The sequence below is a fragment of the Biomphalaria glabrata genome, chromosome 14 (genome assembly GCF_947242115.1).
Source record: "Biomphalaria glabrata chromosome 14, xgBioGlab47.1, whole genome shotgun sequence".
Lineage (NCBI taxonomy): Eukaryota > Metazoa > Mollusca > Gastropoda > Planorbidae > Biomphalaria > Biomphalaria glabrata.
The window spans coordinates 30179526-30204647 of NC_074724.1; the positions used below are offsets into that span (position 1 = coordinate 30179526).

The 25122-nt window shown below is 35.2% G+C and overlaps 1 protein-coding gene across 2 annotated transcripts in view; it reads right to left on the reverse strand.

Moving 5' to 3' along the window:
• Positions 1-10795: 10795 nt before the first annotated feature.
• LOC106062450 (uncharacterized) overlaps positions 10796-25122 on the reverse strand; it is a 28028-nt gene continuing 13701 nt past the window's right edge. For both annotated transcript variants that reach the window (XM_056009764.1, XM_056009765.1), the window contains exons 3-17: positions 24793-24939; positions 24477-24585; positions 23634-23803; positions 22928-23251; positions 22091-22354; positions 21316-21531; positions 20289-20518; positions 19674-19837; positions 18745-18826; positions 18112-18229; positions 16876-16965; positions 16077-16212; positions 14893-15014; positions 14109-14228; positions 10796-11080 (exon numbers count right to left, since the gene is read on the reverse strand). In XM_056009764.1, the coding sequence (XP_055865739.1) occupies positions 10964-11080; positions 14109-14228; positions 14893-15014; positions 16077-16212; positions 16876-16965; positions 18112-18229; positions 18745-18826; positions 19674-19837; positions 20289-20518; positions 21316-21531; positions 22091-22354; positions 22928-23251; positions 23634-23803; positions 24477-24585; positions 24793-24939 (2409 nt within the window). In that variant the 3' untranslated portion in view covers positions 10796-10963. The remainder of the gene's footprint in view (positions 11081-14108; positions 14229-14892; positions 15015-16076; positions 16213-16875; positions 16966-18111; positions 18230-18744; positions 18827-19673; positions 19838-20288; positions 20519-21315; positions 21532-22090; positions 22355-22927; positions 23252-23633; positions 23804-24476; positions 24586-24792; positions 24940-25122) is intronic.

Sequence of the window (25122 nt, forward strand, 5' to 3'; positions counted from 1 at the left end):
GTAGATGTCAGGAGAATGCGTTTCCACAGTGAAAAATGCAAGACAACGCCTTTGGCGTCGGAGCTTCGCCCCGAACTCACTGGGGAGGCTTACAGCGCTCCCCCCAGACCACCAAGCTATCAAGAGAAAGGCCTCACCATGACTGCTTTTTTTTTCGACGAAGGTTGAGAAACTCTGCTTTTTAAAAATTCTCATATATATGTACACGCACGTTTATGCTTAAGGTTGGTGTATACTGTGTGTTAGGATTGGGGTTTGGAAAAAAAATCCCCCCCCCCTCCAAAGTTCTGGATCCGCTAGTGTGTCACAGGTTCGTATTTAATAAAAAAATTTAAACATTATTTTTATTATATATGAAGTTTAACAATAAAGGTATTGTGTCTTAAACATTATTTCTTAATGTTTATCTTGTTTCAAATTATAAAGAATAAACTTTTTTGTGCTGATCATGGTACCTTCTGTGCCAGGTGAGTATTTTGTTTATTCAGTAGAAGAGATGACATTACCAACAACACATAAGACAAAATAGTAAGATTCCGGTTCACACAACAATGAAGGTTAACAGTGTTTAGAAACTGTCCAAACTTGATGGTCACTAGGTTGTCTGTTGTTCTCTCCTGTGTGCAGCCGAACATTCCGGGCTCACATAGATCTTACCAGCCACACGAGGAGGCACAAAACCCCAGAGCAAGGTCCTCAGCCCCCTGGATGACAAAGTGGTCATCATCGAACTACGATGGACGAACTATATATTTATATTGTCCTCACTTGTAGAAGAGAGAAGTCTTGATATTGAGATTCTTACTGAAGGATCTGTCCTTACTTCCTATAAGAAGCCAGGTGAGTATAGATTTGGAACATTGAAGATTGAATCCGACGAAGAATTTAATAAAAAAAATTTAAGTTTTATATATCTTATTTGTAATATTTTGAACAAAAAATTGGTCTATCAGTTAGCTCATAGTTTTAATTTTCAAAAAGTGAATTACATGCTTTAATACATTGCGGTAATCTCAGCTGACAAGTCTTCCTTAGTATTGAATTCAAATCATTTTCTTTTCATTCGTGTAGTATTTTTGTACCTCTGAATAAATAGACCACTTTTAAGATTATTCTGTCATCGATCCATAGACTTTTACTCTACATACATAAAATACATACAGAAAGTAAACTTGTTTTATTTTCCCCGACTATAAAACAGAATGTATTGACTAGAATGTCCCTAGATCCTGCATGCGGTTGGCGTGTTAAAAAATCAACTTTGTTTTTCAATAGCAGAAAAAAAACAACTAAATATAGAATTATGACATCAATTATGGTAGAATAGTTCCAAGTATAAATCAATAACACAGAAGTATTTATATATATTTATAGACTAGACCAGTGATGGGCAAACTACGACCCGCGGGCCGAATCCGGCCCGAAGAAAGTTTTATCCAGACCACCACGTTTTGTAATAATAGTTACAAATAACTATTTCACTCACGATGTCTAAATTGAACCTTTTTAATATAAATTGAATCATATGTCTCATGTTAATTTTAATTAAGACTTGTTCTTTCACACAAAACATTTTGTGAACGCTCATTGTGCCTCAATGAAGTGACTTTGAATTTGATGTTTATTCTTTGTAAAACTGTTCTTAATATACACCAGTCCTCAATGCTTAGTCACAGAACATTTCAAGAGTTTCTTAATTCCGTGCAATCCGAATTTTCTATGCTCTTTACTAGACGAAATAAGATGACCTGGTGCAGGCTGCGTCTTCGGGAGAATTCGGAAACTGAAATTAATATGCATCGTTCTACCATGGGGAAAATGGGTCTGCTAAATATGAAATATTTGAAGATTCGGTTTGGTCTCAAATTTTCCATTTTTTTACAGATCCTCTGCGCAATGAACGCATTAAATGTTCAGATACAAGGGAAATACATTGGGGAAAAAAATCAATTCGCTGATAATATTATACTAAAGATCGAATTACTCAAATTGAATAATGCAAAAAAAAAAAAATTAATTAAATATATGTATATTGTATATATTGTATAAATATATGTAAATTTTAAAAAAATGTTATCCTGCAATTAGAGATTTGAACCACTGACCCTTGGATCGAAAGTCTCATACTCTACCGACTGAGCTGACTTGAGTTAATGAAGTGGAAATTACGCACAAAAAAGTAAACGGGCGTATAATCTTGTAATTTTACAAATGTCGGATTTAAAAAAAAAGGTTTGGTCGAAATCGAGAACAAAAACTCGTTTTCGGTAAATTAAAGAGCTGCTGTTTCGATAGTCAGGATGCTTAGTTGTGACAGGCACACGGAAAGTAGTAACTGATTAATTTTCGCATTTTTCTTCCACGGAAAGTAGGTTAAATATCATAATTAGTGATTTGTCAGTCTGTCGGTGCACAAATGAATCAATTAGGACTCATTACGCTTATAATTTATCTTTTTACTAAATACAATAAAATAGTTTAGTCCAGTGCGATAATTCCCTCTAAAGCCGTGTTAAAAGAAAATGGTGTAAGCCAAATTTAATTTTAATAGGATTAGGCCTATAGTTAAAAAAATGTATAACGGTCAAACAAGAGTTTTCACTGTGTGGCCAATTAGGTAGCTATTTTTTTTCCCAAAGATATACATCAACTGTCAAATTTTTAGGAAAATTGATAGAGACGTTTTTGAAAAGGCAGTCCACACAGTTTCCAACTATTCGAATTTTGATCCCATGAAGAGAATGCAAATTAATAAAAAAAAAATGTTTAAAAGAGAATGAATTGAGGAACCCGCATTTATTTCTTCGAGAACGAATCAGAAACCCCATTAGTAACGAACCATGCTGAGAATTACTCCCTTAGAGCACGGAAGAGGAAGCGGGCATTGAGTTGTAAGGTCGCCTTATCCCCGTACAAGGACAGACCTTTTGCCGCACATGGACCAGTATTCTCTCTCTCAATTCCTTGTCCCGATCGTCCCTCATGCAGAGCTCGGCATTCATAAAGAATGTGCTCTATTGTCTCGTCTCCTCGACGCAGTGGCGGCACCGTGTGTCGTAGTTCTCCTTCCACCGTCCAAAGTACGCGCCTATTGGACAGTGCCCGACTCGGAACTGGGCTAGGACTGCCTGTTCCGCACGGCAGAGCTCCCACCACGCGTCCTTTCGGTCTGGTCTATTCATCTGCCTGTGTAGCTCTCGGCCCTTATCGAAAGCGTCCCAACTGTCGAACCAATGTGCCAACAAACGGGTGTCGGCTTGGGATCGTACACTCGCAAGGGTGCACGGTTCATCATCTATGGTGCACGTTGCCGCTAAAAAGTCAGCCCTCTCTGATGACTGACCAGACTACAATGGGATGGAACCCACTGTATAAAACTATTTACATTGAGCTGTAGAAGGCGCTCCACCACCGCGAGGAACGCTTCTACCTTCGAGTACGAAGAGACTCTCCCCACTAAAAGTTTCAAACTATCCATTAGCTACCTTGGAGTTTCTCAAGATTCATCCCTGTCCTTCGACGCACACACAGATCTAGGCCACCATAACAAGGGACCCTTATCTCCAGCTTGCAAAATAGGTCAGATCCAAACATATTGTCTAGGGCTAAGGACTCAACAACAACGAAACTTACAGTTGCTTTCGAACTGTCCTGTCTCGACTATAGCCTAAATGATTTTGCAACATCGTATTAGAGTAGTGTTATCTTGCTAATCCATAGAACAGAGTTTCTCAAACTGTGGGGCGCTCCCCAAGACTGTCTAGCTGTTGGCTATGGCAGGCTTCAGTGGCACAATTTTAGAAACACTGCTTTAGAAAGTCAAGGACGGCGTTTCTGCAACAACCCCTCGTGGCTCATTGATGACAAGAATTGAGTGATTAAGCAATGATGTTTAATAGTTGTCAACTTATTTCTTAAACAAAGAACCACCAGGGGTGTACGCAGAGAAGCTGTCCCTGAATTAAGCGCTGATGACCAATTGTTTCAAACATATATGAGTACTGCTCTTGTACTTAATGGATCACTTACAACTTCTGCTGTCGTATTTAAAGGAATGGTCCTTGGAGATCTAGCCAATCTATATTTTGGACATACGTCATCGGGTATTCCCACATGTATTGATTAAAGAGTTAAATAAATACATACATATTGCGCACCGCCTTCTTGCATTGTTCAGGACCTATATGCCTATCAATAGAATTTTATATACTCTGAGGAGATTTATATATTTACCTTTACCCAGTGCTTTTTGTTTTGTAAAAAAAAAAAAAAAAAAGCTGCCGGTACTGAGTGATGGATTGCCTAACTTTTAACTATTAAAACATTTATAATAAACGTTAAAATACAAGATACTTAGAAAAGTAATAATTTTTTTCCCCACATTGAAAAAGGTTCCGCGGTACGCAGTACCGGTGCATACCGTCACCAAAAAAAGCACTGCCTTTACCTATCCCTTAGTCTGTTGTAACGTTGGGGCACCATGCAAGATTCGTTGACGATCTTCTCCCCTTCATTTATTTATACATGTACTTAACCAGATTTTTTTCGGGAAAAAAAAAAAGGGGGGGGGGGAAAGGGATAAAAAAATTTTTCTTAATTAGTTATTAAGAGCAAAGTTATCGCAGCTTAATAAAGGATGAAATTGAATAAGTATAAAATGTTTGTTTGTAAAATGTTTTACATGTTTCGGATGTTCCTTCAGAGTTGAAGATAGTTTACTTCCTAGTCCAAACCTCCCGCAGGACGACGGGGGATGGGAGCGGGCAGGATTTGAACCCTCGACCATCGATAAATCCGAACGACAGTCCAGCGCGCAAACCTCACGACCAGGCAGCCATAACTTTTCCCCATAATTATTATTTATTATTATCTAATAATTACTTATCATATTTGGTTGTTATTGTAAAAGATTTTACTAAACATGTCAATAATTTTTTTTATTGTTGAGATGCAAGATCGCACCTTTATAGCCCACTGTACATTGTAGTTTTAGAAATTATTCGTTTTTTTTTATGATGTTATTTTTTGCTAGTGTACCGGTACTGTTATGGTATCGGTACATTTTTTTCCTTTGATATTTTCGGTTTAAATTATGTTGTTTTTTTTTTCATAAGCTTACTACGGTACTACCAACGCATGCTATAAAGAGCTTGGGATCTACGTCCATTAGTTATTAGCCCATGACAGTTCAAAGGCTAGAGGTTCTGCAATTTAAAAAAGGTGCATTCTTGAAATGGCACGCTTTGCTTTACGAAACAAAACATTCTGAAATTCACTAGCAGAAGTATTCAGCGGTATCCAAAATATCCTCCCGCTACGTGTCGCAATGAAGCTATCAATACCCTGGTGCAACTAGGCAAACAACGGGGGGACGCTTTCGATACACCGATCGATCGATTCAATAGTGACAAGAACTATTTTCTACAGTCGAGTTTGAAAGTAAGAGGAACAACCCTTGCATTTTTGACCGCACCTAATCTTGCGCCTTGACTGCGACAAGGACTGGATTAGTAAGTAGATGAATAGGTCTGTAGATCTTGCTTTGTTGACCAGGTTACTATTAGCAACACAGACTTTCTCTTCTAGGGGTGTATCTAGCTCTATTAATAAAAGTGCGCGGCTACAACGTAAAAGAGAAAGAAAGAAAAAAAAACAAGATATTTTTAGATATCAAAAATGAGTAAATAACATTATGAAAGGTATAGAGAAAATTGGCAGAGGCGGCTTTACAAGTTCGTGGTAGCTGGTAGGCTACATCTAGGCGCACCCTTTATCTCGAGACCAATATGTATATTAGATGCTACATCTCTACTAATGGTAGTCACTGGTTTTCTTGAACCACCCGCTCAATGCTCTGGTGGAAAAAGGAATAAAAAAATATTCCTTTATTTAAGACTAAAATTAACTCTACAATTTGCCTTTATCTTTGTGTATTGAGACCTACCTGTTTACAACTTTTCTTTATCTGTTTGTTTCACATGTTTCGGATGTTCCTTCAGATTTGAAGATAATTAGGCTACATCCTAGTCCTAGACGAAGGATGGCAGTCGACAGGGTTCGGATCCGGCGCCAGCAATCAACCGAACGACAGTCGAAGCACATACCACACGACCAATTGTTTTTGTTTAGCTTTTAGCTTTCTCACTGGGCTATGATCCTATCACGTGTCTAGACCAGTTGTGAAAGGGAAGAAAGGGGGGGGGGGGTACATGATCGTTTTTTTTTTAATGCATTAAAAAAAATAGTCACTCAAGGCTCGAGTCCTCAAGGGGACTAATTCATCTTATACCACCACATCTGTCAACTGGGATTTCTTTCCCTTGTTCAAGATATCCAAACAAAATTGCGTCATCAATGGAGACGCTTTCCATTCTCCAAGTCTTTCCAATGTGGAAACGTCTTAAGGGTGCTAATAGAAAAGCTAAAAGGATTTCCGATGCGGGCGCCATATGGAACCGAGTTCATTGCATTTGGGGGTATGAAAGAAGGCTTGATCATAGTTGTCTTGAGCGCATACCACACGACCAGGCAGCCAAAAGTTATGATCAGCCACACCGCTCCTCAAAGAAATGGTTTCCCAAAAGATGTCCCCCACACACACAGACACAAACATGGCACTGGTACAATATAGAGTATCATGGCCTTAATTTGTATCTGCACGATTGCTTTACTCTAGGTCTTTATCTGGTTGCATGCGACCTCAGAACGAGACAGCTGGAGGTCACTCACAAAGGCCGCAGGATACACATATGAGACCAAAAGAAAATCCGCTGCCGAGGACAGACGCAGACGGCGCAAAAAAATCTTAATCGACCACCGGCTGACAATGGTTATGCTTGCCCTAGATGTGGAAAAATGTGTAGGTGACAGCTGGGGCTGCATAGCCACGGGAAATACTGCATTTCTCGTTAATCTTCGGACTCGATGACAAGCCTTATTATTTTTATCATAGACTTGCCCTCTTCTAATCACTATCCCAAACTCTCGGGTAACCCGCTAATTGAATTCCCCATGTACCGTCCCATTTCCCTCATTAATAAGACACAAATTTCAGGATTATTTAGGGCGCCCGAGTCCACCCAAACTCAACCTGATTTTAGTTGGGGAAAGTAATGGCGGTTGGTCGTTGTGCTGGCCACAAGACACCCTGCTTGTTAACCATTGGCCAAAGAAACTCTTGACCTTAACATCATCTGCCCTATAGATCACAAGGTCTGAAAGGTGACCTTTACTTTTAACTTTATTAATGGGGCACCCGGGCAATATTATTGCCAGTAGATCTTATAAAGGTAATGTAGTTACTTACAGAGCAGTGTTTTTCATACATGAATGTACTCGCGACTTGATTGACAAAGAGAATCAAAGAAACAAAGAGAGTGTGAAGAGTAAATAAGTTTTATTGATTAGCTCCAGGACATAGTTTTGTACACTATATAATACACTCTAGTAGACTTTCGACAATAACTGAATAGTTCTAATACATCACTGTATCCCTCAAAGTTGAACTACTACGTTTCATTGCTATTAATATTCCGTTCAATTAATATTAAAAAAAGAGGAAACTATCCAGCTATGTCTTCAATTTTTTCATCCATGATAATTTCTCTTGTACTTTAAATTCAAGAAACAAAAAAGGTTTACAACAAAAAAAGAAATGATAAGTTAAAATGGTTGTTTAATGTATGGTACTTACATGAGAATGAAATATATACATAGAATAATGTGTAATGGAAGGATAGAGTCGTATTGTGATCATTAGCAACATACTCAAAATTTTACAGAATTGGTTTAGATTTTCTCTCTACATGATATAATAGTTCAAGAGTAACATAGCTGTGAAGTAACACTGCAGGATATGTTTTAGTTTAGTCATCTTTGGCTCGAGTTATAACACTAATTAAAAAAAATATATTTTAAACATTCCTTTATTATGGGAGACATTTTACATATAATTTTTAATCAGGCATTAATTTGTTTTTCAACTTTAAAAAAATCTAAGGTAACATTAATAAGTAAAACCATTCAAGACAAAAAAAAAAACATGAACTCCATTGAAACATGATAAGTAAGGTGATATAGAGAAAGTTATGAGATACATCAAAACAAAAGCAACAGTGCTGCACACTTAGGTCCTATATTCATTATACAATTTAGATTTAAACATATTAAAAACCACATGTACATATTTAGTTTTGCTCAGCAATTTAAAAAAAGCTGGCTAGCAGAAGTACGTATGAAATTGAACAATGCCACTGAAAATTCAATGCATACAAATCAAGAGAGAACCTACAACTGAATCCTAACTGGCAATGGGGTCAAGGAGTGAAAGGGTAGAGGGGAGGTAGTGGGGTGTAGAATCAACAAATTAAAAAAAAAAAATCCTTACTTTAACTTAGTTCATTGGATCAACAGAGAGAAGGAGAGAGCTACATCAAGACCAAATTTATATTGTAAACAAATATTCATCAACATCTGTAAAAGTAGAACACTGAACGTTAGTGTTTCTGGTTTATCACATCATTGGACAATATCTAACACTATACAAGTCTGTGTGTTCATAATTAAAAATAGAGCATAAATAAAAGTTATTTGCAACACCAATCCAAACAAAACAAAATAAACGATGATAAATGTACAAAAAGTATTAATATATATAGAAAATTTAGCAACTTTACAGTAAACCGAACTGTACTCTTAAGCATCGTCTTTAATATGTATGGCACATTTACTGTAACATTCAAAAGAAAATAAGAATACATTTGTGTTTCAATTTCCCTACAAATAAGGATAAAGATAATTGAACAGATATAATATTTCTGTATGTTTACAGGGTTAAAAAAAACAACCAAAAAAAAACAGCATTTACTTTTTTTTTGTTATATCTCTACAGCACCGCCTTAAAGCACACATCTGTAGGATAATGGAAGTCTCAATCTATGTGAGAATTTGACTTTTGTACTACAAGACACATTTGAAAAAGTTAAAATTTGCATTTTCAGAAATATTTTCAACATTTTTTTTAGACTATGTAAAATTGAAATAGCCTGGAGTTTAACATGCCACCTATAAAAATGGCAAACACATGAGGCTGCTCTTCAGCCTGACCCATGTTAAGTTTCTAATGCAAAATGATAATTATGTATAAAAAACAACAACAAGGTATTTCTGAATTAAGCCTGTAATGAAAGGCAGTGATTCTTTGAACAATTAAACCTAAAACACCAATATGACATTTATTTTCTATCCAGTGCCTATAATTTAATTGAGCAGTAATATTCTAGATAATATTTCATGTGAATTTAATTACAATCAAACAGTTTTTGGTCACAGTGTATGTGTGTGTGTAAATGTATATATAAATGGCAGCAAACAATTTTCAAGCTCTGAGGATAACATTTTATAAACCTACTTTAACCATGACTTAATGGTAAGGTGTCAGCATACAACTACTGATGTAACCAGCAATGACAAAGTATACAACACATATAATCCACAAAACCCTGGATGTATAATTTTGTGAACAAACCTTAATTGGCAAAAAATTTACTTGTACATTTATGCACATTAAAAAAAAAAAAAAAAAAAAAACAAATTGAAATGACACTTTGTTTTTAACAAGAGCATGAAAGACAATCCTTGTAACCTTTTACATTTTTTTTAGAACAATAACAGAAACGGAACTTTCATTTTTTTTTTTAGAACAATAACAGAAACGGAACTTTCATTTCTTTAAAAACGTTTTGTTTCTAATGAACTGGGTAGAAAACATGGCGTTCAATAACAATACAAACGAATGTGGAAGATAATAATTAATTGGCTAATTAATTATGTCCATTAATAAGCCATGCTGATATACAGAGCTTGTACAAATCCCAATTAGATTCTAATGCAATTTTGACTGAAACTGTCACACAATTAACAATTAAGTCATCAACCATGAGCGACAAACTGACAATAAGTAAGGATGACATGCGATGACTCTTGAATGAATATCGGCATACAAATAATAAAATTTACAGTCCTTTAAATGTATATGTATATATGTTTTGTAAGTATAGACATGCTTAAGAAATAAATAACACAGAGCAACTTAGAAAAACAAAAATTGTTAATACGCAATGACCAAATAAAAACAAAATCACTGCGACATATTTTATTTTAACAACTCATCAAAGAAACAAAATTTAGCGATCCATTTCTATTTGGTGCTGCCCTTATTTACATCCTTTTTTTTCTATCCTCTAATAAAATACTCTGGTCATCTTTACATCATCTGCCCTATAGACCCAAGGTCTGAAAGGGGGAACGTTATATTATAATCATTACTGATAACACACACACATTAAATGACGAGTTATTTAAAAAAAAAAAATTTGAAAAACAAATCCGGGCAAATAATGACTTCACCAGACATTTGCTTTTGTGGTTATGCAAATATATTGTACATATTTTTGATTCATCAACCTTCATTACTCAGAAATGTTTTTCCGTCAGAAATAAAGAGAGTTATGTACATTGATTGATACTTCTGACACCAATACAAGTGCATGAAGAGAAGGTTAATTGCACCAACACTGCTATTTACATTTATGTACAGGAACACTGATCAGAAGATGTGATATTATGTCATTATCAGTTTCAATAAATTGAGATTTTTTATTTTTTTTTACTAATTTCGCAAATTTGTTTTGGATAAAACTAATAATAACAAACACATGTCAGAAAATATAAAGTGAATGAACTTTAAAAGAGTTATGTTTTATGGAACACTAGCACATTATAAGATTATATTCTTGCCTTATTATGTTGATAAACAATATCTTTATGATAGAGAACGTTTTTTCCCTTAAAAAAATCATTCAATTGCCATTTAGTAAAAACGAAAAGAGAATTGAAAAACAGAAAAATCAACATTTCAAAATCTGAAACCCTAATAAGTGATAACCGTGGCTTTGTTTCATGTTTAGACATTGCGCTGGATTTTCGGTTTCATACACTCTGTAAGCCTGATCTGGTCCCTCTTGCTAAGATGAGGTTTCAAGGAGTCAGCTATCTTCTGACATGTTGACCCATCAAAGGCCTAAAGGGACAAAGAGAAAATTTCTATTGATTTCATTTATTGTGAGACATGCATATTTTTTTAAAACTGAGAATAACCTTTAAAGAAACATATCACAAAAACATTTTGGATCACAGACCTGTATATATATTATATGCAGACTGGAAAACGAAAACAAATTCTTATCTGTGATTGATTAACTCACATAGATTGTTCTGCATTAATTACAGAACTATTAAGTCACGCAAATTCATGAAATAAAGCAATTTCCTGTTAGTTTCCATTAAGATAATGTTTTGAAATCCTAGATCGAAATAATTCATGTCTATTGATTTTAGTCATCTTATGTACATTTAAATAGATTGATTTTGTTTTTATGTACCTGAAAACTGCAAAATAATAATTTTGATGTTACATGGGAAGCCTGGTCGAGAGGCTAAGTGCGCTTGAACTTAGTTTGGCTTGGCTACCTATGAAGGGGGCTCGAGGTTCGACACCCGACTCGGGTAGAGTTTTGTTTATTGAGTGCCTAAAGGCAACACAGAAAAACCTTCTCCTAGATACCACCTCTCCCCCACTGGTCCACAACTGAGATTGGACCAAAGCACTCTGAGTATGCTATAACCATGAAAGTAGCGCTATATAAAAGCCATAATTTATTTATTTACATAGGTTAGGGTTGAAAAAAAACTTAACTTCTTAAAATTACTTTAAAAAACAATGCTACGTTTCATCTTTTTAAAAAGAATTTAACATTTTTTGTAGTGTTAAAAGATATCCATTTCCAGTCTAGATATGATATATATAGGTCTGTGTATTGGATCATCATGAACAAATGTAGAGTAGCCTCCCCTTTGTTTCAATAAAATTATAGGAGGAAAAATATATTTTATTATTGAATTACTCCTATACTTCAATAATCTTTTCAACTAAGCTTTCTAGCATTCTAAGAACATTGATCAAGCTCAGAGGATCCTTCACATATTGTCTGCACTTTGAATGAAAAAGAATATAATTTTTTAAAAATATTTTAAAATAATTATTACATCCTTTTTGTCAGGGTTCACAATAAAACATACAATTTAAAAGTAAGAAATGTGTGGCGTGTGTATATATATATATATATATATATATATATATATATATATATATATATATATATATATGTATACATATATATATATATATATATTGTTATGACTTTGCCATGCGCACCGCCATCCAAGATGGTGCAGAAAGAAGGTGCGCACTATCAGTGACCAGACAAGTCGGATGTTGACATAAGAGACTAACGATTTCCGCCCAAGTCTAAAAAGCCAATATGGAGATGTTGTACTAAAGGCAGACGTTACTAAGTGTTTGTGATGTCCTCGTGTAAATAAACATCTATGTCTCGTTGAGTTGCCTCCCTTAAGTTATTACAATTGGTCTCAGAAGTGGGATTATAGGCAACTCAACGAGAGGAGGTAGGATTTACAATGGCAGCTTTGAAACAATTAGACCAACTCTCGGTTAGAGAGCTTAGGAAGGAACTTCGTAACCGATATGAGATAATTGGTGGTACCAAGAATGTGCTTACAGCTCGTCTCCGGCAAGCCTTGATAGATGAAGACGAAGATCCAGATACCTACTTATTTGAAATTGAACCGGAGATTTATGAGCTTATTGGCAAGATAAATGAAGCAATGTGTGAACAAATTAAAAGTATGGGGAACAAGGTAGATAAAATGGTGTCTCAGCTGAAAGAAGGAGTAGACTTGTTGGTAAAGGAGCAGTTGCCGGTAGACTCGTTGGTCAAGAAGTTGCGTGGTCAAGACTGTGGTTGCACAAACAGTGGTGACGGAGACGCTGGGGATTTGAGCGCCGTCTGTGTCTGTGTTGTGGGCAAGTCTTGTGGTTGTGACTTATATCAAGACAAGAAACGTGATGGCGATTGCTGTGATGATCTCAACGATATGTACCGAGTCAAACGGAAGGAGACAAATGAAGTATTTGTTCCTGTTGTACCTGTTACCAGTACCTTAACTGAAGTCTGTTATGTGCCTGAAGCGTTTGTTCCTGTTGTACCTGTTACCAATACCTCAATGAGCCGGACAGATCAAGACAACGTTGGGTCTGCGATCGAGCCTGTTGCTGTGGACTTTAAAGACCTCTGCCTATCTGCCGGTGCTCACGAGGGAAATTCGAAGCTTGACAACAGCATCCAGAAGTTTAGCATGAACTGTACGTGCGGCGCTTCACACATAGAATTTAGATGCCAAGAAAACCACCAACAGCGCATATGTACTTCTACCATCATCATCGACATTGGCATAGATGAATGTCAATCAAATCACTCCAAATCTGAGCTGTCAAGAGAAAGACATTTTCCACTTGAACCTGAAGAGACCTATCTTCTGGACGTAAGACTGTTGTCTGAGGATGACTTCGGTGCATTGGACTTTGCTTGCAACGTGGCTGCAAGCGAACCTGAAGCTCCCTTGAGAGGCGTCTGTCGGGAAGGTCTGCTGAGACAGCGTGTCCGATCAACGGCTGTGCTGAAGAAAACAGTGCTCGACCCTATCTCTTTGTGTGGCAAACGGCCACGTCATTATCGCAACAACAGCCTGGTCGACTGGAGAAAGAGAAAGCGGCACTGGAAGAAAACAATGCGGATGGCCTCGTGGGGAACACGCTCCCTGCCGCCTGTGGCTCCCACTGATCGACCTCCACCTGAACTGTCAAACCTCAGCTGCAGTGTTTCTTTTCGGGACGAAAAGTGCTAAGACGGGGGCAATGTTATGACTTTGCCATGCGCACCGCCATCCAAGATGGTGCAGAAAGAAGGTGCGCACTATCAGTGACCAGACAAGTCGGATGTTGACATAAGAGACTAACGATTTCCGCCCAAGTCTAAAAAGCCAATATGGAGATGTTGTACTAAAGGCAGACGTTACTAAGTGTTTGTGATGTCCTCGTGTAAATAAACATCTATGTCTCGTTGAGTTGCCTCCCTTAAGTTATTACAATATATTATGTGTGTATAGATTAATTACTTGTGAAAACTTACGTTGCTTTTCAGATAAGAAGATAATTTGACAGGGTCCACCAGCTGAAATATTTTCTCTATCAAATCTATGTCTTTACTCTCCAAGGCATACATCAATGATGTTTTACCACTTTTCTGAGTCTACAAGAACAAAATGACAATAAGTTTAGCTTACAAAAAAAACAGGTATCAGAAGAAATAGATTAATGTGGCATATAGTCATGAAGGGCACGGGTGGGGGCTGCCTGGCCGTGCGGTATGGGCGCTGGAGTGTCGTTCAGATTTGTTGATGGTTCTGAGTTTATACCCTGCCCGCTGCCATCCCCCGTCATCTTGCGGAAGGTTTGGACTAGGAAGTAAATTATCTTCAGCTCTGAAGGAACATCCGAGACATGTCAAACATTTTACAAACTTAAAGCACTTGGCTTCGAGACTGAGGGATCTCGAGTTTCTGTTTCAGTGAAGACTGGGATTTGATTAGAGGATTCTTTGAGCTTTACATTATCTGCCCCCATAGATCTAAAAAGGGTTCCTTTACTTGTATAATAATGAAGACCAGGATCTGTACACATAAACCCTAATAATTATCAAAATAGCCATGGTGTCTGGCCGGAAACAGCTCACATATACGTTTCAAGAAGTGAGAGCTCAGAATAGAAGAGAATAATCCAAAATTAATTCTGTTCTAAGGGGGAAAACAATTCATCCATTATCTACATACAATCATTATTCTGTTCAAAAGCTCATTTCTTTGTAGCTTTCTACATGCTTTAAGAATTATCGGTATGGCTGCATATGTCTTTACCTGTAAGTTGGGATCTGCTCCAGCTTCAATCAGAGTTTGTATGATGGGGATGCTATTAAGGCGGGAGCCATCTGCTTCTACCTTACCATGGCAGAGTATGGCGCAAGTCAATGGTGTATGACCTGAATATTAAACATAAGCATTAAATAGTTTCTAAGATATACAACATTTGATAATTCCTTTTTTTTTAAATATAAGGAAGATGTAACAGTTATATACAAGAAAGGAACACTTTTACAATAGAATTTTCAAAATTTTAAGATAAACAAACCCCAGAATTTTTAAATAAACAAACCCCAGAATTTTAAGATAAACAAACCCCAGAATTTTAAGATAAACAAAACGCAAGGCCCAAATAATAAAATTAATATGAAATCCAGTTGACAATAAGAAAGGGGGTATTTTAAATACTTCTAAGGCAATAAAAAAATGAAACCATTAGAGCCTTTGCAATGTAATCAATATAAAGCAACTTGGCGAATGTATTTATCTCAAATGGGTCTTAGCTTCATGAAAGGGAATGATATAACTTAAATTTGAAAACACTGCATTACTCTGAAGCATGTGTGTTTCACTATAGCAAAGTTATATACAACCTTATTTCATGTTTAACAGGGCCAGCCATGTATCTATTCAAATAGTTGCGGTAAGGATACAGATGACTACTGCAAAGGTTTACAGCTCAATTTACAAACAGAAAGTAAGTTTGCTAACATTTCACTAGCACTTTCCTCCACATCCCACACAAGTGGACAGTTAGGACACTAGGCACAGTATGCACTGAGCATATAAATAAGTGCCACTTTTCCTATTAAGTGGCTAGTCTACCCCCACTTGAATGTGATGAAGGTTTAGAACTCATTGATAAAAATTTAAGTAGTACAACTATACTGTACAATACCAACACGCTTCTTTCAATACAGTGATTCAATGAAAGAAAATTTAAATTTTATTATTATTCTCATATTGCTGACTAAACTAGCTGTGACTAGGCTAGAACCTCTGATTCAGACATCCAATGCATTCTGATTTCTTTGTTTTGTTTAGCTACTAAATGCCTGGAAGCGATGCAAAAATATTCTAGACTGCAACATTTAAGTAACCACAACTTACCAAGCTCTTTACAAGCTCTCATAATCATGTACTAATTTTTAAAGAATTTTAGAAAGAAACACAAAAATTACCATCAGAATTGTACAGGTGAACATGATTGTCTGGTGCTTTGAGCAGCTCCTTTAGTGTCTCTAAATAGACCTCACCCCTAGAGGAGGCACAGTGTATGGCAGCAGATTTCTCTATCAACCCACTGGGGAGCTTGCACTATAAAAACAGAAGAAATTATTCTAAAGGTATGGACTTAAAAACAATTTATTGATATGACAATGTAATCACATCACGTCAAGTCAAAATAAACATGACATAGTAATGAAGTCAAAATTGGCATGATTTTGTAATCATGTCAAAATCAATATGACATTAAAATTATGTCAAAATTGACATGACACTGTAATGAAGTCAAAATTGGCATGATATTGTTATCAAGTCAAAATTGGCATGACTTTATAATGAAGTCAAAATTCGCATGATTTAAGCATAAAATACATTTGTGAACCTTAGCTATTAAGATTTATTTTTACAAACCACTAAATGTAACTTTTTGAAGAGTTAAGAATTGACTATAAAGGAATCATAGTAATAGCATGCTACATAAAACTAACCAGAATGCATGCTTTATCTAAACTGTTCTACATCATTAGTCACTGATAATCCAATCAATAAGATGGGTTTATTAAGCTAAAACTTTATATGTTAAACTAAGGAAAAAAAACAAAATTGGGGACATGTTGAAATTAAAAAATATATTTTTAAAGCTAATACGATTACAAGCATAATAATATAAAGGCTAAAAGGTTTTAGCATACAGTTCAATAAACATAAAATCATGTTGGTAACAAATTATACAAGTAGTCATTAAATGATTACCTCTGCAAAAGGGTTGACATCTGCATTTTTCTCAATCAAAAGCTGGACTACTTTGTGGTGGTTGCTGCTAACAGCTAAGTACAATGGGGTCTGAAAGAAGACAGTATGAAAATAACAATGAAAATATGTTGTCAACTATAGCAGTGATGTCTTCAATTTAGAAGATTAAGGATGCATGCAGTGATTCACATGCAGACCCAGTAGCGACATGTACAACAAAATGATTAGAGAAAATGATTCAAAACAATAATTCAACACAATGATTCAAGACAATGTCTCATCATGTAGTGTGGTTCCTTCTTTATAATGACAAATAAAACAGTGGACGAGAACACTGAAACATAAAAAGAAAAAAAAGAAAAAGATTTAAGTAGTAAGATGAAAGTAAATGAAGCCATCACCAGGATTTATTACATTCTCAATTAATACAATTAGCAGTTAGTCCCAATGAAGTGGAAGAAAACAGAGGTATCGGAGAAATCCAACCAATAATTATCAGTCAGCTTTGAATTATTTCAATAAATAAAACTTAAAGAGTTAAATAATAAAGTCAAGATTTTATAAGCATTGAACTTCTACAGCATGTGGACAAAGCATTCCAAAAGCAAAAATAAACTAGGTATAGGAGAAATCCAACCAATAATTATCAGTCAGCTTTGAATTATTTCAATAAATAAAATTTAAAGAGTTAAATAATAAAGTCAAGATTTTATAAGCATTGAACTTCTACAGCATGTGGACAAAGCATTCCAAAATCAAAAATAAACTAGGTATAGGAGAAATCCAACCAATAATTATCAGTCAGCTTTGAATTATTTCAATAAATAAAACTTAAAGAGTTAAATAATAAAGTCAAGATTTAATAAGCATTGAACTTCTACAGCATGTGGACAAAGCATTCCAAAAGCAAAAATAAACTAGGTATAGGAGAAATGCAACCAATAATTATCAGTCAGCTTTGAATTATTTCAATAAATAAAATTTAAAGAGTTAAATAATAAAGTCAAGATTTAATAAGCATTGAACTTCTACAGCATGTGGACAGAGCATTCCAAAACCAAAAAAATAAACTAGTCTAGGAAAGTTGGATGCAATGAATGTATTGCTGAATAGATAAACTCCTCAATAAACAAAAATGGTTAAATGACTTGAAGAAATGGAAGTCCCAAACATTTTTTGACACACTGTGAACAGAAAACAAAACTTATATCCGACAACTGTAAAACAAGAAATCACCTGTCCCATGTAGTTCTGAGCATTGATCATATCATCCAGACCTTCTCTATTCAGTCTCTCTAAAAGTGCTTGAACTAAGTACAAACAATTGGGTCGACACACAGACACATGGAGAACCCTGAAAATGCAAAAGAAAAACGTATTCAATACTTGGCTGTTTTTGTGTACACATTTTCAAAACAATAAAATGTTTTTTTAAAGAGCATTATGACATTTTAAAAATTATGTACAAACACTTCATTTAACTTATCTTACATTTTGGTCACAGCTGTAATTTGTAAAATGTAAACATCCCCAATTCTTTTATAATATTCTAAGTAAAGTTCCCCTTTCTGACCATGCAGTCTATTAGGGCAGATGATATAAAGGTCATCAGTTTCTGTGGCCCACGGATAAAAAGGGTGTCATGTGGCCAGCATAACAATCAACCACCTTTACTTTTCCCTACCTAATGTCAGGTACTCATTTGAGCTGGGTGGACTCAGAGGCGCATTAATATAATGAAAGCACTTTACCACTAAAACACCACACCTCCCTATAGCATTCTAGTTAACCAATTAACACTTCTTAAGTACAAATCTACCATGACAATGTTCTACAATTAATGTAAAAAAAAATAAGAGCTAGACTTACGTGTCTCCATCCACATCTTTCTTAATCAACTCATTCCTGTCCATGCCTGCTACTATCCTTCTTGCTATGGTGATGAGAGAAACTATAACAAAAAATGTCCATTTACAAATAGTTGCTCAAACAGTGTCAAGAAATAGTTGTTTAAACAGTGTCAACAAATAGTTGTTCAAACAGTGTCAACAATGTTTTTTTAGGCATTAATACGTTTTGAACATAATAAATTAAATAAATTAAAGCTTGATGTTTGTTTAATATAAATATTTCTATGCATAATCCATCCTGCCTGTGATCTAGATTTGTACAAACTTGTACTGTTTCAACTTTTGAAGCAAAATTTATGTTTTGTGTCAAATAAGTTGTTTTTGTTTGGAATGACTAAACAGGATAGAAATCTTGCTGCAACTCATTCAAGGATGTTTGTTTTATTGAAGAAAAGAACAATTGGTAGTGTGAAAGAGAGAGAGCTAGTTTAACCTAAAGAATTAGGTTTATATTTTGTACTCAACATTAGGTGATAGATACCCCTTTCAGACTTTATGACCTAAGGGCAAATGATGCAAAAGTGTTCCTTTTTTATGGCAGATTGTTAACAAGGGTGTCATATGGCCAACACAAAGCAAACTGCCTTTACTGTCTCCAATTAACGTCAGGTAACCATTAGAGTTGGGTGAACTCAGGGACATCCTAGGAATTCCAAGTTTCAAAATAAAAATCCCTGTCTTCACCTAGACTCGATCTAGAGACCCATTGGCTCAGACACCAAGTGCTTAACTACTCAGCCCTCCCCCCCCCCTTGAGTTTTAGCAAGTATTAATGCTGAGGTTCAAAGAACATACCCTTTCAAAAACACTTTATTGTGTATGCACCAAGGGAAAATAAAAGGCTCTTCCTTTGAGCTTTTGAAACAAAAACATTGAAAGTTCAAATACCTTTATTATTATTTGAATTCTGCGTCTGCTGAGGAACTGTTGCTGTGGTTGTTGGTGCTGGAGGTGGTGACATGTTACTGTTGCTACTGTTGGAGTCAGTGTTCTCTGCACATACATTGGCTGGCTTAGTTGAACTTATTGTTTTGGGTCGAATTTCTTTAAATCTGTGATAGCAATAAAAGTAGAAACTGAGTCTCAAACATGCATGATGCCAAGGGCAATGTCTTTATTTCATGTAAAAGTACATAGATCTCGATTCTTCTTTGGTGCAGATGTATTCTTTCTGTGCATGTTTCATGAACTAATAAGCTCAATGTATTCTGCGAAGACTTGGCCCCATTGATTTAATGAACATTAACAAATAGACCAACACTGATGTGTCCTATTTTGTTTCTAAAAATTAATATCTTTGTAGCATACTGCTTAAGTATTATTAGCCCTTAAAATATCAATTTAAATATTCTTGTGTCCACAATCTCTCTCCATTTATGGTAATGTCTACAAGTAAAAATGTTAACTTAAGCAAAAGCAAAACTATTTGTTTAAATCCTATATATGTTTTGTGAAAGGCAAATCAAACCAATTTATTTCGGGATTCTAAAGCTTATTTTTTACCTGGACTGCGGTAGAGGGTTAGAGCTGATCACAAAAACTGGGTAACTGTTTGAGACTGGGTAACCTTGGGACTTGATGATGATGGGCGAGACTTTTTTACTACTGCTCAAAGGAGGAATGGGAATCTTTGCAGTCTGGGGAAGGGTTGTCACAGTAGGTGGTAGCATTGGATTTGGTGGGCTGGGTAAGCTCTGTGCAGGTGGAGTTGACTTTTTATATTGAGCTGATTTCTACGTTCAGAACAAAAACAAACAAGAAAAACATTCAAAATTACTTTGAAAAAAAAAACACAAAAACAAAGCTTATATTAAGTGTAATTGTATCCATAAGTTTGGATCAGTCTTGTAATTAGATGTATGATTGACTTAGACATAACAATTCTGTGCGATTAGAAATATTTTGACCAAAAGTTTTTCTTAAGTTTTTAGCTTTCTCAATGCGCTATGATCCTATCACTTGGGAGAGAAGAAAGGGTATCTTGGTGAATGTTTACAGGATTGTTTTTTAAATGCATTTAAAAAAAAAGTTCACTCAGGGCTCAAGAGTCCTCCATTGGACTAATTCGACTTATACCACCACATCTGTCCAGTATGATTTCTTTCCCTTCAAGATACACACAAAAAAAATAATTCCAAGAGCTAATTAACTAATTGCTTAATTATTTTTTTTTATTGATTCTTGTGTTGTGAGGTAAAAGAAAAAAATAGTGCAAAATTTCAGCTTGATCTGAGATTTGGTGTGGGAGAAATATAGTATAAAAACTTTTTACCATACAGACAGTGAGAGTGAGTTGTAAAAACAGATGGAGAACCTTTATCTTTTTTTTTTACAAAGTTTTCTCACTAGTTTTATTACAAAGCTCTGTCTATCTGCTAAAAAATGTGTACATCCCCAATTTCAGATCAAGCTGAAAGCTGGCATACTAATACTAATTGTCTACAATTTGCTAAATTATAGTTGGCCTTTTCTGTGCAATTGTTAGAAATCAGAGTGGACTCTACAAGTCCGAACACTATTAAACGCTAACCTCTAAAGCAGGTTTTGGTTCAGCTGTCAGCATCGGCTGCCTTTCATTCTCGTCCAAGATCCTGGGAATGTTGTGGGAGGGCAACTGGGCTTTCTTAATCTTCAGCTCCTCATACAAGTCATTGCTGATGACTGATAGAGCATTTTGTAGATGATCTAAATTGCTTGTTACATAAGGATGTGTGAAGTCTTCTTGACATTCATCCACAAAAGTGGCCTGTGGTCAGCAAAAAGTTAAAATAAATAAAGTTTAAATAAACTCAAAGGAAGGGGACATAAATTCAAAGGAAGGGGCATAAATTCAAAGAAAGGGGGTATAAATTCAAGGAAAGGGGACATAAATTCAAATAGTAACAGACAACAATATGAAGATACAGATTAATTAAGGCACACACATACCCACAAAATCAGATTGTTACATTAATAGAAATTGTATTACTATTCAAATAAATTATGGACTGAAACAAAAACTCCTTTAAAAAAAGAAAAACAGTAATGATAAAGAAAGAAGGCTTATGTAGGGTAGCTCAAATAGCCCATGTTGTCCACAGTTTACTAGATCTGTAAAGCAAAAGACGACTATATTTTCCAAATATGTTAAAGGAATATCCTCGAGTACAAAGTCAATATGTTAAAGGATTATCCTCCAGTTCAAAGTAAATCTTACAATGGGCAACAACACCTTAAACCAAGCTTTAACCATTTTTAAGATAGTTTTGAACTGAATTTACCAAAACTAAGATAATAATGAAAGATATAAAAAAACAGCAACACACCTGACAGGTCAGTGGTGACTTGAGGGATGCATTGCAAACATTGACATTCATCTGGTGCTGGTACATCACATTCCCAGTAACATTGACAGCTGGATGAGGCTGGTAAGCCTGCTGGGGAATCTGATAGAACTGATGGTGTGGGGTGGAAAGAATGCTCTGGTTAGGAGGGGACATTCTGGGATGCTGCTGTGGGGACATCTGGACCTGATACGGAGAAGCTCTACTCTGATAGGAGTCCACATTTGTCTGTCGAGGACTTCTTACCTGAAAATGTTATAGTATTTAAGTTTAGTCTGGAGTAATAAGTAATAAAAAAGTTTTTTTTAAAAGTTATTTCAATCAACTTAAAGTAAGTTTGAAGAAAACTAAAATCCAATCAACAGAACCATAGTTTATGTCAGTAGATCTATTGCTACACAAACAGCAGTGGACAAAAAAAAATGTTATTGACAGAGACATACAAGTCTAACCAATGAGATTTATGAAACACATCATTTAAATCACTACACAATATTACCAACTTTTTTTCTTTACTAAGACAGAATTTTCTTTTAGAGAATTAGTGTGCCAAAATTTTTTTTTGTAAAAGAAAAAAAGAACAACTTATGCTTAATTGATTAGTGGAACAGGAGTTCTGATACTGATGAACAGTCTTTCACTAAAGAGATAGAAATAGTGACTGGGGTTCCATGTAATTCTTTACATTTAGCTTTACTGCAAATGTTGTGCATGCTACCAATGGTACATTTTGATGTACAGGCCTGAAGTCATTTAGAAACACATTAGGGCCTAATAATTAAAAAAAAAAAGTAAAAAGAAAACAAAAGCAAACGTTACCTGAGTGTCTTCTCCCATGGGACTAAAGACACCAGAGTCACCAGATTCGTGGGACATGGGGGCGATGGGAGAGTTATTATAATCCTGTGGGCTGTGTGCTGGTGAGTTGAAGTCGCTCAGGTATCCATCGCTGACCCCATCGTCAAATGGTTTCTCACTGATGTTGAGGCCCAGTGTTTGTTCAACCTGGTAATCACCATAGTCATCAAACTCATTACAGAAGTCTAAGTTCACCAAATCGCTGGAACTACTGAAGAAATCTTGGTTGTTGATTTCAGGGGAGGTGACCACTGTTCCGCCAGACATTTGCTTTACATTACTGACCTAATAAAAGAAAAACAAATTATTTTTATTTAAATACCAAGAGATATTTTCTCCCTACATACACTAGAATATAACATAACTAACATAATTTTATAAGACTTTATAAAAACAAAAATACTAGATCACTTTCCTACTATATTTGACAGCATTTTTTTCTTAAAATTTGTGCATATTTTATTTTAATAGTAAAAAAAGGTTCCTTTTTAAGAGACAAAGTAGCAGATGCACATAAATTTTGCAGGCCACAAAAGAATCCAAAATGAGACTTTCAATAGCTTCTCTAGTTTTTGAGAGATCAAACCAATCACACTTAACTAACAGCAGCTTCAACCCCCTTTCAAGATGGCTAAAAATGGGTAATAGTTTGAGATTTTATTCTTACCACAGATGTCACAGCAGATGTTGGGTTGCTGAGGTCATTCTGATTTGGGTGCCTGTATTTGTATGGTTCACTACAGTCATACTTGTCCATCTGTCTCTTATTACTAGGAAGAACATGGCCTGCATAAGAGTTGTTAGAATAGTCTGGAAAGTTGTCAGGCATTTGGTAATCTGAAATATATCAAATCCAAACTTTAAAAAATAATAATAATTACTACAAGACAACAAGCAATAGAAAATAGAATACTTTTTAAAATCAAAGCTTATCTAAGGGAAAGAACCACTAACTACTGAAAATTACAGGGTTTAGCTCCCTTTCTGTTATATAAAATAAAATTAAAATTAATTAATTAGTACTAAATGATTAAGTAATCGGTAATTTTTTTTTATTGATTCCTGTGTTGTCATCAGCTATGAATGATTATGCAAATCTTCAACTTGATCCGAGAATGGGAAGTGGAAGAAAAAAAAAATGGTGAAACTTAATACAGGGATTAAATCCATATATACATCGACATAACTTATTAAGTAGCATTTATTTCCCTTATTTCAAGTCAAACAAAATTACTATAATCAACAACAATTAATTAATTGGTTAATTTTTCATTATTGATTCATGTCTTGTCAGGTTCAATAAATAATAGTGCAACGTTTTAACTTGATCTGAGAATGGGAAATGGGGGAAAAAAAACATGTTCAAACTTTTTACCAGACAGGCAGAGTGAGTTAATATAAGCTTTGTGAAAATTTGATGATCCGCCATTCAAACTATACTACCTAACAAAAGATTAACCAATCAATGTCATTGTACTTTAAAGCAAAGCCTACAAAAGTTTTTAACTACCATGAATCATATGGCTTTGGTTGTCTTGGGAATAACATGTTGCAACTCCATGGGATGGTCCTCGATCTTTCAATTTATCTGGATCATCTGGTTCATTCTCCCCTGATTCCTGATATTTAATGCAATATATAGGTTATGTCACAAAACTATAAAGTAATCACTACAAAAATTAAAGTTATAAAATGAACTTGAGGCCTATACAATTTTCTAACTACAAATAGCTTTTATTTCTATGAACTTTAATTAGTACTTTATTATAATCTGATTTCCATTTCAACAAACTCCTTTTAAGGTTGGTAGCAAATTTTTATTTTACCTCATTGTCTTCAAAGCTGGGAGCTGCAAGTTTGACAAGTCTATCACATTGCCTAGAGTCCTCCGGTTCATCCTTGACCTCTGCCTTGATGGTTAGTCGTAAAGATTCCTCAGAACATTCGTCATCTTCCTGAGGTTCACTCTTCTTCTGCATATTAAAAAAAAAAAAAACAACAATTAAATATCATTAAAGACAATTATGACTTTTTTTTATTCATTATTTTTCAATTCCAACATGTGAAGAAATATCCATTAAAGACTTATCTATGGTTCAATTAATAAGCATCCTTTTCATTTGTTTAGTTTAGCCTGAAAAGCCCCAATTAAAAAC